Source organism: Scophthalmus maximus, chromosome 13 (genome assembly GCF_022379125.1).
Source record: "Scophthalmus maximus strain ysfricsl-2021 chromosome 13, ASM2237912v1, whole genome shotgun sequence".
Taxonomy (NCBI): Eukaryota; Metazoa; Chordata; class Actinopteri; order Pleuronectiformes; family Scophthalmidae; genus Scophthalmus; species Scophthalmus maximus.
The window spans coordinates 5,372,716-5,386,015 of NC_061527.1; the positions used below are offsets into that span (position 1 = coordinate 5,372,716).

General features: G+C 42.5%; 2 protein-coding genes across 3 annotated transcripts in view; both read left to right on the top strand.

The window, feature by feature from the left end:
* LOC118318097 (collagen alpha-1(XXIV) chain) overlaps window positions 1–11,229 on the top strand; it is a 78,925-nt gene extending 67,696 nt beyond the window's left edge. The window contains exons 47-60 of the mRNA XM_035647431.2: window positions 721–828; window positions 2,508–2,615; window positions 2,726–2,833; window positions 4,871–4,924; window positions 5,128–5,190; window positions 5,358–5,411; window positions 5,546–5,581; window positions 6,607–6,642; window positions 7,009–7,035; window positions 8,185–8,250; window positions 8,434–8,602; window positions 8,722–8,831; window positions 9,035–9,271; window positions 9,842–11,229. Coding sequence (XP_035503324.1) covers window positions 721–828; window positions 2,508–2,615; window positions 2,726–2,833; window positions 4,871–4,924; window positions 5,128–5,190; window positions 5,358–5,411; window positions 5,546–5,581; window positions 6,607–6,642; window positions 7,009–7,035; window positions 8,185–8,250; window positions 8,434–8,602; window positions 8,722–8,831; window positions 9,035–9,271; window positions 9,842–9,988 — 1,323 coding nt within the window. The 3' untranslated portion in view covers window positions 9,989–11,229. The remainder of the gene's footprint in view (window positions 1–720; window positions 829–2,507; window positions 2,616–2,725; window positions 2,834–4,870; window positions 4,925–5,127; window positions 5,191–5,357; window positions 5,412–5,545; window positions 5,582–6,606; window positions 6,643–7,008; window positions 7,036–8,184; window positions 8,251–8,433; window positions 8,603–8,721; window positions 8,832–9,034; window positions 9,272–9,841) is intronic.
* Window positions 11,230–13,031: 1,802 nt separating this feature from the next.
* The window catches only part of ddah1 (dimethylarginine dimethylaminohydrolase 1), a 117,777-nt gene continuing 117,508 nt past the window's right edge, over window positions 13,032–13,300 (top strand). Inside the window, exon 1 of one of the 2 annotated variants that reach the window (XM_047336958.1) lies at window positions 13,032–13,255. In XM_047336958.1, the coding sequence (XP_047192914.1) occupies window positions 13,128–13,255 (128 nt within the window). In that variant the 5' untranslated portion in view covers window positions 13,032–13,127. The remainder of the gene's footprint in view (window positions 13,256–13,300) is intronic. The other variant, XM_035648790.2, reaches the window with a different exon arrangement.

A 13,300-nucleotide genomic window follows, 5' to 3' on the forward strand; every position in this document is an offset into this window, starting at 1 on the left:
GAACTTTTCCGATTGCTCATCAACCATGTATTATTATTACTATTATTTTTATTATTAATGGCCATTATCCCAAGCAAACTCAGTGTAGAAAGATGGAACTGGTAGAAGCAGCGGTGCAACAGTGTTAAAACACACACACACACACACACACACACACACATGCATGGAATGAGGTAGCTGTCCTGCACAGCTGAGGTAAGATTCTGATGCAGGAGATTGTGATCCTAGGGCCACCGGGACCGTCCTGGTGCTCCACACAGGCCGTCGGGGACTGCCGACAGCAGTACAATTAAGAGAACTTGGTAAAGATTTGGTTTCCACTCCATGCATATACAAACTAGAGAGGGCAATGAAGATACTGAAACAATCATGCAATTCGGAAAATGCATCGCGGATCTCCATCACCAGTTGATATGTTTGGGTTTGTTTTAGAATATCCTGATGTGTTTCTGGCAGCAGTAACAGTGATGATTCAGAATAAAGACAAGAGCTGATTGATTGGTCACCTCAAGAAAATAAAACAGGACCGGACAAGCAGGAAAAATAGACACATTAAGAAAACACAACAACCAGGGATTTGTCAAAAGATGGGAGTTTTCAGAGCAAAGGAAGAATTAAGGTGTTGAAATCTTGAAGAATCATCATGCCGTGTTCATGGCGAGTCTGAATATGTCCCTCAGCCTGACTGACTGACTTTGGAGCGACATTGTCATTCTCCAGGGGCGAAGCGGTTCACCTGGACTCGTGGGATTGATGGGATACCCAGGGCTGGATGGTCCCCCAGGACTGACTGGCTTACCAGGACTACCAGGAAAACAAGGACGCCAGGTATGTAATGACCTTGTCAGACAGACAGAAATATGTTTGAATGCACGGGTTCATATTTGAAAATTCCCAACCTGACTCTGTCGCTGACACTCAGGTCTGTATTGGAAGGATTTAAGAAGTCTCAGTTCAAGAACCCTCATCTTTACCTTGTGAGGACCTTGCAGTCACAGAGTTGTCTCTTTTCAGCCACCACACAGCTGTACTCTGATGGGAGGACTGAATATAGGCCAAAAATTCAGTATTAAAGGCTGAGACTTTACCACAGCAGCCCCGGGCTTGAATCTGGCCCAGTGTGTTTGGTGCATATCCCTTTTCCCTCTTGCCTTTTTCAATCACTACTGTCACTGTCAAAAGTACATGAAGGCAAAAGTGCCAAAATATCCTTTAAAAAAAGAAGAAGAGAGAGACATGTGGTGGAGATAGACTAATCATTAGATGCCTCGTTCGATTTGATTATGGCTTCTCCATTGAAAAGAAGACGCATAAAGTTGATAACTTCAGGACTCTGACAAACCACCCTGACTCTACTCTATCCGTGTCCCCTCAGCAGGGATCCTGATAAAAGCTCAACAACAGTCCTGACGCAATAGTTCTCTATGATCCTGTCATGTTTTGTGGCTTCTGTCCTGAATGTTTACACGTGAGTGTTGGATGGATCCTTCTGGCGTCTCTTATGAAGACGACTACGGCATAATCTTATGCAAGAGCTGTTCAGCACCTGCAGGTCTGGGGTCTCGCCCAGTAAACCTGCAGCCGTGTAATTCCCCTGACTTATGTGCGCAGCGGCGGCGACGACCCACTCAATCTGTTATTCTAATTTCAGTCGCTCCCCTGCGCCTCACCGCACTGCTGATGGAGCAGGAAACCACTGTGGTCTGCGGTGGTCGAGAGCGGCCCCGGTGACAGGCTGTCAGTTGTATGGCTACACGTCAGGAGCACGCTGTCAAGAAATGTTGTTACAAGGACGAGGCCAGCAGATCTGAGCACCGTGTTTTACAGCGAATTCACCAATGTGTTTGGATTTATTAGAATAAACCTTTTACGCAGCTGCATATAATCCATATACAGGCATTCATCATCCTTCAGTTAGATGCTTTCTAGGAAAGTTATTATTTCAGCTTTCCAAAAGAAGTTTGTTAAAGGACAATACCACTGGTTTAGCATGTTTCATCCTTTTGTCTACACATTGCCCACATATCCTCCTTAGAGGTGCATTCAAGGACTCTTAAGAGTTGGTGTAAATAATGTTCTGAAGATTATGTTTCAACATCAGTGTAAATGGCAAAGGTTCCAAATTTTTCTAAAAAGCCGCCAAATGTCTTATGAGACGATAATTCCACCCATTTTTGTGATGCTCTAAAGATATTAACTCTTACTATTCAACAGGTTTCCTTTCAAACCAGTTTGCTGAAAATATTTCTATGTTAAAGTTAATGACAATGACATTTGTATGGTTTTTTTTTGATACTGTAACTGTAAAAAATATTTTGATCTAGAATGTCGCAACTGAAACGTTGTATTAGATAACTGAAGACTCTCTGAAAATGAAGAAGCCCCTTGGAATAAATGTCTTCAAGTATCGGCAACCTTGATATTTTAATGAAACAGTACACTTGATTAGACATTTTTATTTTAAATAGACAACATTTTATTGACAATCAACTCTTGTGTATATGCAGAGTCCTCGAGGCTTGGTGGGACACGAGGGACCTGCTGGACGTCCAGGTCCCAGGGGAGACCTTGGACTTCCTGGACTACCTGGAGAAAGAGGGCCATCTGGTCAGAAGGTGAAGACGATAATAGTGATAAATATTGACCTGAACTAATTCTTTCAGTGTATGGACGAAGCAAAACGGTCATAGCTACCATTTTTAATTCTTAACCATTGTTGGTTTAGGGGGAGCCTGGCCTGCCAGGGGACGGGGGAGCCTCAGGAACCAAAGGCTTGGAGGGCGCTACCGGTGACCAGGGCAGGGAAGGTGACCGAGGACCCAAAGGACAACCAGTGAGTGTTCACACACGTGTATGATTTAAATATCTGTGATGCAATAACAACAGTAGTGTTGTGCACAGGGCTTGATTTAAAGGGATTCCGACACACTAGCTCGGATTTAGTGTAATTCATAATGTATATACATGAATTAACTGCTTAAATTGTACTAAAAGAATCCAACATGAATAAATTCAAATTATTTCGTGTGAAAACTATTCACATGAAAAATGTGTGAATCATCCTTTTATCATGAATATTCTTTGTAAGACTTGTTCCCCTCTGTATTTCTATTCAACTTCTTGATGTTCATTAGTAATGTTTGACACTCAGATTCAAACATTTTACTTTAATATAATAATAATAATAATAATTTTATTTATATAGCACCTTTTAGAAGTAGTTTCACAAAGTGCTTTCCCAAAAACATATAAATCAGACAATTAAAATCAGCATTCAAACAATAATACGGTTTTGAGGTCACATATCTGAATATCTGAATTATCATCAGGTTAAGCTGGGCATACACTGTATGATTTTAAAAATGCTATTGTTAAATTCCAACTCCTACTGTCCAAGTATATAGTCTGAAGCCAAAGCTCACTATTTATATGCTCACACTGTACGGTCCGATCGTCAGCCACGACTTGACTTGACTGCTTGCACGTGGGAAATGCCTGTCGGAAAGCTCCTTTGATGAAGAGAACTTTATGTTTACCATAAAAAAAGAATGATGACATGACAGAACCGTGTATGCGTATATGGACTCACGAATGCACTCTGTCCAATAAATATTATTATTTATGATATTACCAATAATAACCCTTCAGCAGGTACTATCATACCATCACTGCTGACAATTCTCTGACTGAAAAGAGTCGTACGACTCCCAAATCGTGGCAACAACAGGCATCAGTGGTTCAGTGTACTGTGTGCACAGCTTTAGGCATTTCACACAGGATTCGTACTCACTCACCACAGTTACATGGAGCACGTCGAGGACACAGACATGGAAACAAAGAGCACCGTTCTGCCTAATAAAACTCTGTGCATTATCAAAATTATGTTGAAGCTGCTTAAGGTAAAATTGTTGCATAACGCGCCTTTAAATTGATACCATCCCCAGAGTATCCTTATTAAAATGGGCTTTTATAAATGTGTTCTATGATGCCACTCTAAATATAGCTGCAGGCCGTTTACTTTAGCCAATCTGTGGTGGGATTTTTAAAAAAATGTGTGTGTCTGACACTTTTCCACCCTGAGTGGAGTAACAAATTATGTGGGCGAGACCAGGAATGGAAACATTGTGCCTGGTCAGGGCCCAGTTATATAAGATCCTCACCCTCCAGAGACCTGAAAAAGAGGTGCTCCACTTTACTTATGTAACTGTTCAAAAAAGAAAGACATTCAGTCCCTCCTCCCTCCTCCCTCCCTCCTCCAGTTATCTGCATCGATGCTCATGAAACAGAGAGCGGACTCAGGCCCTGGGGTCAGATCCCCTTACACCACTCGGTGAATAGAGTTTCTCGGCCAAAGTCGCGGGCCGTAAGTGGAGCTGTCTGGAGGATGTGATTGACTGACTGTACAAACATAATGTCTGCCACACGGGACGGCAGACAGACTCAAAGCAGGGTGCAGACTGTGTGTGTGTGTGTGTGTGTGTGTGTGTGTGTGTGTGTGTGTGTGTGTGTGTGTGTGTGTGTGTGTGTGTGTGTGTGTGTGTGTGTGTGTGTGTGTGTGTGTGTGTGTGTGTGTGTGTGTGTGTGTGTGTGTGTGTGTGTGTGTGTGTGTGAGTGAAAGAGAGAACAGTTTTGGGATACTTTAGATCCAGACGTATAAAGTATTGTGTGTGTGTGTGTCCCAGTTCTTTTTAAATGGACGTTGAAATGTTTACAGACCAACTCAGCGGAGCAAAACTCATACACAGAAATACTGGTTTATTCTTCATGGCATTCTTCATGTTGTCAAATACATAATGTCCCAGTGTTTCTGTTAAAAAAAACAAGGTCCCTCCGATGCTATGATGCACATTTTTTTCTTTTCTAATTGTAGGGCGAAGCTGGAGATCCGGGGATGGTCGGTCTACAGGGCTTTCCAGGGCCAAAGGTAAGACCATGAGTCGCCAACCAACAGTCAAAACACCCATAGGAAAACTAAGCAGGGAGTTTTTGGGTAATCCTGCTAACTAACAAACAAACATCAATGAAAACATAACCTCCCTGGTGGAGGTAATGATAGAGGATGAGTTTGTTTTGTCCCTCTACAATGACATATATCAAAATAACAAAGGCTCCTTTTCCTTCTATCAGGGACCGAATGGCGATTTTGGATTTCGAGGCTTCCCTGGTCCTAAAGGCCCGATGGGGACTCTGGTAAGTTTAATAAAGATAGAACCAGTAGGCACGTCACCTCACTGCTCGTAATTAAAACCTGTATGAATAGGAAGATCTTCTAAAGTGTTTTGATACCAAGAGCTTATGAAGATACAGAATAGGTTGTTTCCGTCTTCTGAGCAGTTGCTCTGTTGTGTTTGTTTCAGGGATTCACTGGACCTGTAGGCCCCGAGGGAATGGTCGGCCCAGTGGGCAAACCTGTACGTTTCTCTTTTGTTTGTGTGTGTGTGGGTGTGTGTAATGAAAACTAAGAAAAGAGATGTGAGAAAGCTTTACAGAGTGTGATAAAAACGACTTGATATCGTTTCATTGTTGTTATTTTTCTTTTCCTCAGGGGCCGCGCGGTCCGAAAGGAAGCGGTGGTGAAATGGTAAGGTCGGAGTCGAACTTGAAATTAAAAAAAGAAAGTCTGTCAATATGGTATGATAATGATTTACAGTACTGTACATATGATTACATGCGGCTATAGACTGCCGTGTGATTATATGATGACTGCACTCGACTACTGACGTGTCGTTCTTGCAAATTCCTCTCTGAGAAATCATTGCTTGGCTAATTGTGTCGCAACCTCACAGCAAAATTGTGGCCGTAAAGAGAGAGAAAAAAAAAAAGTACGAACGCTGTGTTTAAAGATGCATGACTTCTAGCTGAGGTACAGTGGTCGTTTTGTTTATACGACTACATCCTAAAGTGACAGCAGATCACTTTGGCTGAGTCATGGTGAAAATAGCAGTCGCTCTGCGTCTCACTGCAGAACCGCTCGTCTAAACACTGTGAAGGAAAGGCCTTGTCAAAATGTTAGCACAGCAAACCACAGTGCAGTCCACACATTCACCTCCGTATCCATGTGCCCAGTCTGTAATGTAAACTGCAGTGTGATTCTCAGATTAGGCTAAATCCCTGTGAAATGTACACTACCTCACACACACACATACACACACACACACACACACACACAATGGGCCCTTCTTCCAGCCTGCTCCTCCAACACCGATGATGTCGAATATGATGCTTACACTCACATATATTTACAAGAACTACCTGAAACCCCACAAACATACTTAATAAGTCCAGCTGTCCCTTTTGTACAGTAGCTGCTGTAGAACAGTGAGAGATCCTCACTCAGCCAGAGGGGGCGCTAGGGGACCACGTACAGTACGATACAGAGAGGAAAAAACGTACGGCTGTTCCACACGAAAAGAAGAAAATGAATGAGACTGCAGCGGTTCTTTGACTCCAATGCTGATCAATGTCATTCTATTCAGGAATTATCTAACGCACTTCATTTTGAAAGCTCTTCAAGATCACATCGTGGAAGGGTTTTCACGTAGAAGATATCATTTCTGCATACAGTACTTGTGGCCATTTATAAGAAATACTCTCTCACACTTTCAGGGGCCTCAAGGACCAGAAGGAAGTCCAGGACCCAGAGTAAGTGTTAACCCATGATCACGTTTCCGTTTAATACTTCACTTACTCTGTTACTGTAACAATAAAGTTCTGTTATATTTCTAATGTGAAGATTCATGAATGAGCTCGATTTCAGTTCAGTCCAGACTGATTTTTTCATTATTTTTTGGGGCCTGTGCATATTTAAACTCTGGAAACAGAACAGTTTGGGATTACTGGTGGCTTTACCATATGAACAATCTCTGATTTCCAAGGGAGTTCTCTGGCCTGTACATGTCCCTGTACTGTAGCTTCACAGAGCCACTGACTGATTGACTTGAGAGTGAACTGACCGCAGCCACAATGGGATCATTTTTCACTGTGCCTTTTTCTCTCTTCCCACCCTAGGGACCCCCTGGTGCTCCCGGTCCAACGGTAAGTGCTAAAACAGGCAGCTAGGATGATCGAGAAGAAAGAAAACATTTTGTTTGAGAACAGCGTAAAACCACAGAGGAGTTGGGCCATGAACTAAGAGGGGCAGCCATGACGGGAGACATAAGGTTTCCCTGTTGTCCGTCTGTACTTTCGTGAGATATTGTGTTCACGAGAATAGGACTGACTCCTATTCTCGTGAACACAATATCTCATAGATCCCTGGAGGGAATTTTATTATGTTTGGCGCAAACGTCCACCTGGACTCAAGGTCAAACCAAATAGAATTTGGTGGTCAAAGGTCAAGGTCGTTTTTTGTCAACTATTTTGATAATCGGCGAAACGTTTTTCATGAAAAAAAGTCAAAATTCTCTGATTTCTTAAATGTGAATATTTTCTGGTTTCTTTGCTCCTCTGTGATAGTAAACTGAATATCTGTGGTGTGTGGACAAAAAAACACATCATCTCGGGGTTTTGGGAAACACTATTTCCCAATATTTTTCACCATTTTATGTACCAAACAACTAAATGATAAATCGATAATGAATATAATCGTTAGTTGCAGCCATAGCGGCGTAACTCTCTTACATCTCTTCCTGTAATCCATGAATTCTCTCGTGCCGAGATCCATTTCCGAGCCAAAGGCAGGATGTGCGAGAGCCAGGCCAAGAATTTAGCTGCTGCTTATTCGCTAAAAGCTGTAGACAAGCCTTTTCCATCTGAGTGGCGTTTGAACAATTCCAAGAATCCAGAAGAACAAACTGCTGTGGGGTCCAAATGTCTGAGACCCTTTGGGACAGTGGTCTCAGACTTGTGGGCTCCACTGTGTGTCAGATGTTTACACACATTATGTGATAACTGTAGAGTTTATGTTGCGTGGCCCGTCTTATTCTTCCCCCTCCCCCCCGACTGGAGTCAGGAATGTGATGGTTTATTGATGGAAGACTTATTTTACCGCCTTTCTCCGTTATTAAAGTGTGTTCCCATTCTATTAAAGTTTTCTCTACAAACTGGACGTGTGTTGAAACTGCCGGCTCTGTAAACTGCGAACGAGGCCTACGGATTAAAATCGTGCAGTTTTAATAATGAACAGGATAACTGAGCATGTTATGTATTTCATTAAACTTGATATGCTGATTTTCAAATCCACAGAGGCAGATATACGATGACTCGTCAGTCTACGGTCTGTCAGACTCTAATGCTGCCCTCAGGACAGAGGTAAGACTCCTAATACTCTCAGTCAGCTCTGTGGAGCATGGGGCGGATTGTGGGATGGATGTGGCAGATTGATGGTTGAGCAGATATTTTGCTCCTCTTGTTGGTAGTGCAACTGTAATTAAGGCACTTAATATACAATTTTGGCAGTTGTGTTTACGTTCTCTCTTCGTTATATTGAACCAGAGTTTCCAGAACACGGAGATGAACCTGCCAGACCAGAGCACGGAGATCCTGAAGACCCTGCATTATCTGAGCAGTGTGATCGAGAGCATCAAAAAGCCTCTGGGCACCAGGGAGAACCCGGCTCGCGTCTGCAAAGATCTGCTGGACTGTCGGCACAAACTCAAAGACGGTGAGAGACTCGTCCAGCTGGTACCTGGTAGAGAATGGGCTGGCTGGATATTTCACCACATGATTTGTTCTCAACTGTTCTTTTCTGCCTCTGTCTCCTGCGTGAATGGGACCTTTCAGATTGGTTCTGGATTGATCCAAATCTGGGCTGCACTTCTGACGCCTTCCAGGTCTTCTGCAACTTCACTGCAGGAGGACAGACCTGTTTACATCCACTGGCCTCTAACAAGGTAACGATGAAGTGCTTGAGCTCAAATCAATGTTTTTGAACATGGAGCCTGGACCACATTTGTTGTGACGGTCACCTTAACACCCTTGTTGCTCCTTTCCACACACCCTACAAGAGACTGTACAACAATCCAGAAGGTTTGAATTTAGAAATTAGGAATAGAGCTGTGATAACGCCCATCACGCTCTCTCTCCCTCCCCACAGATGGCGTTTGGCGTAGGGAAAGTCCAAATGAAATTTCTCCACTTGTTAAGCACTGAGGCCAGCCACGGCATCACCCTCCACTGCCTGAGCGACCCACCTAATGTCCCGGCGGGCAGCTTCGCCTCCGGCGGACCCGCACGTAAAGAAAACACCTCGCTTCGGTTTCGTGGCTGGAACAAACAGACGTTTGAGAAGGACACACTACTTCAACCACACGTGCTACAAGACGAGTGCAAGGTAGCAGAGAAGTGATTGAATGAATTGTGGGGTTCATACAGGATTACTGTGTGCGCTCTCAAATCCTGGTGTCCCGTTTTTTCAATACAATTATGGAAATCGAGGTATAAAGAGATTTGGACTGTGCTGATTTGCAGATAGTTTCACTGTACAGCTCTTTTCTATTTATCGTCCGATATTGACTAATCACAGATTCAGTGATATTGTCCGATACGCGCTGAGATGAAACTTTCTTTTCTCAGAACATATCCCAGAAAAGGCTTGTGAATTTACATCACTGCAAACTTAATGAACCCCATATTTTTTTCCTTTTTAAGTACAACCCTAACAGATGTTTAAAGATCCACCAATGTATTGATTTCATAACTATCAGCATTGGCTCCAAAAATCCTTGATCGGCCACGAATTTCAAACAAAGATTGACATTGATTGCCATTTTTATCCCTTGAATAAAACCGACTTCCAAGCGTTATCTGTTTCCAAGGGTACTCTGTGGTATTTATGACATTTGGATGATTGAAGTGGTAATCAGTTGACTCATCTTTCATCCTCTTCCCTCCCTCCGATCAGATCCAAGACGGGAGCTGGCACCAGTCACGTTTCTTCTTCCACACTCAGGACAGTCGTCAGCTTCCTATTGTAGACGTGCAGGAATCCCCCACGTCGCAGCCCAACAGTCAGCGACACCTAGAAATTGGTCCGGTCTGCTTCCTCTGACACCGACGACGCCGTCCTCTCGCCTGCTCACATCAAACTACTTCAATACAAGGCTGTTCTAAAATGGCTGCCTGCCAAAGAGAAGCTCGAGACACCGAGCCTGAGCGAGCGTCCGTGGGAGTCGCAAATTTTTTGTCAAATGACCTTTGTCCAATTTGAAGGCCGACCTGGAGGAACTCGATCTCTGTGGAGAGCCAGAGGAGAACGGTGTATACCAATATTTATCGAATAAATGTGTAAAAATATGTTTTGTTTTTTTAATCTCCAGTCAAATGGTGCTTAGGTCGACTGTGCGTGGACCCACATCAGTCCCTGGTCACAGGGGAGGGGCCTCACCAAGCAGCAGCCTGTCCAAACCCCAAAACTCACACCCCTCACCCCCCAAACACACCCAGACCATCCTACACAGGGGCCCAACCCGAAGGAGCGTGCCCGGCCTCTACATAGGAGCAGTGTCTAACTAAAGGTTTATATGAGTGCAATAGCATGTGGATGATGTGTGACTGCTTTTTAAATATTTCACTTTCCAATCAGAGGCTTTGTTTTACGTTGTTTTCATGATATTTTCAGTCCCGCCCAGTCGGACCTCTACCTCTACCTGCTCATTTGCTTCTCTAGAATAGTTGCTCATGTCAAGTTAGTCCATTTGTTTTTTTTTTTTGTTTTTTTTTTTTGCCTTTGTGTTGTATGTACCGGTTACATCAAGATGTGTTATGTTGTTTAAGTACTTATGTTGATTTGGTCATTTTTAATTTATGAACCATTTTCTTTTTTGATTCACTACATATATTTTTTTTTGTAACTTTTCCGTCTATGTGGTAGGTTCTTCAGGGGAAACCTGCCATTGGTGCTGCAACAAACAATGAGTCATCAGCGAGTTTTTACATTTCCTGTGTATATATTGACAGCATACTGTATGTTTATTTATATCCTTCTGTTTTTTTGTTTGTTCTTGCTCACATCACTGTATCACAGTAAATTATACTCAGAGAAATATTTGGTCGACCACAACTCAGTCTAAAGAAGTATTTATGTTCTTGAGGTGTGACTTTTGTGTTGACTTTAGGTTTTATCATTCTGTTACATTTCCGTTCATCCAGTGGAGTCAGACACCCAAACAAAACAAGTCATTTCATATTCTTAAGTTATATTACCTTGAACAAAGTGTAATTATAAAATAAAATCTGTGGCCGATTGAGTTGGGTACTAATGTGTAAATAATAAATAAGTTGTCAAAACAATTAAATGCAACATTTTATCCATAAAATGGATCCGTGCAGTTGAAGTCACACGTGACGTCATGCGTTGGGATGAAATTACATCATACTCCAATGTCACCTTCCACAGGAATAGACAGAATTTGTGTTATGACATTCATTAATATATTTATACAAAATAAAATTATTTTAGATTAGTGGAGGCAGAAACGTGAAGAAATGTAATACCGAAGTGGGCCAGTATAAATCATTACCATCGTCGAGGAGCCCTTGAACAAGACTATTTAATCTAAAAAGGGAAAGTGGTTGATACGGAGCAGAGTTTTTTTCTTGGAGAAAATAAGTTTTGCATTTATCGCTTTTAGCAACAAAGTGTGTCCACCTGATGTCGGATGAATGTCAGGTGATTTGTTACGACTCCTCACTACCACTGTAGACTAATCATAGTTCTTCCTCATGGAAAATAGTGAGGATGTTTTCCTAGATCCAGATATGTATCTGGATCCCTCCCATAATTTAATTCGATGCCTATCTTTATCTCTGTTCATTCAAATCTGTCCATAACTTCTTGAGTAATCCTGTTAACAAACAAAACATGCAATTTGAACCAATCACATAACCTCTTTGGCGAAGGTAATAAACCCAAAATCCCATGGTGGAAGGAGTATTCAAATCCCTAAATAAAAGTACCAATACCATAATAAAAACACTCCCATCACAAGCAAAAGTCTTGCATTTAAAATTGTAGTCAAAGTATCGGCAGTGACAGTAAACACACCGCTCTGAAATGTCACCTGTGACTGAAATGTTAAAACATCCACCAAGGAGGTTATGTCTTCATCACCATTTGTTTGTCAGAAGGAATACACAAGAACTGTGGAACCGATTTCCATGAAATTTTGTGGAGGGGTGGGAAAACCAAAACATAAAAATTGAAGCTGATCCAGAGGATCTCCAAGGGAGTAAAACACGGATCTTGATGAAAAAAAAGGAAAAAGAAAACAGACATTTGGGGGACTAATATCTATGAGTGTGCACAATTTGGTGCAGCTTGTTTAAATTCAAGGGGACTGTTGGGCATCAGTGGAGGCATGAGCTCTACTGAGTGACATTCTAGTTATATATAGTTTGTAGATCAGTGTGTAACCAGCATTTTACTATTGTAGCTTCTCGAGTTAAAGCTAATAACTAACTTCGTATACAGTGAGTTGGTTCAGTCCAGAGGGTCCCAACCTAAAGATCAGCCCCCTGCAAAGGGCCATGAGACAATAAAAAGAAAGTACAACGATTTGATATACAAAAGTTATTTTATTTTTTGGTGTTTGGGGCGGTGCGAGCTAATGGAACATATTATCCCTTCAGGCCAGGTAAAAAAAAAAAGTGAAAACGTCGGCGGTGCTCCTAATTGAAAAGTGGCGAGGAGACACAAGCAGACGCTGCTTTGATGTCAAAACCTAAAACATGTTGGAAACCATTGGCTCATTCTTGAACAAATGTGTTGTATTTTGTAAGTGTACAGGTTTTTTTATGTCCTTAATAAGAAAAGTAACTAGTAACTTTACCTCTTAAATGTATATATATAGATGCAAAAAGTACAATATGTCTATATTGTAGTGGAGTAAAAGTACAAAGTAAAATATAATGTAAATACCAAAGTACAATTACTACAAATCTTGAGTGAATATACTTAGTTACGTTACACCTTTTTCCCCAAGAACCAACAACAGACCTTGTCTTCACTTCAAGTCATTTGTTGTAGTGGTGACGCGTAGACACTAGGGGTCGCCACCGAGCAGGTTTTCGAACCGGAACTCATCGCCACCACGTGTCGCCGGTGGCGGAAGTGGGTTTGTTTTGATGCCGCGCCGACTGCGTCCAACGTGTGTCTGTGTGTGTGTTTGTCCGCCGCTTCTTCTCCCGTCATGTGCTCCGTGGTTCTACCGACAACCGGTGTAATGTCCGCCGAGGAGAGCCGAGTGGAAGACGGCGGACCGGGGGAGGAGGAGGAGGACGAGCCGAGGGGGACGAAGAGGAAGATCTCTCTCGCCAAGTGAGTCGCGGAGCAAACCTGCTTACACACCGTCACACAGCTGCA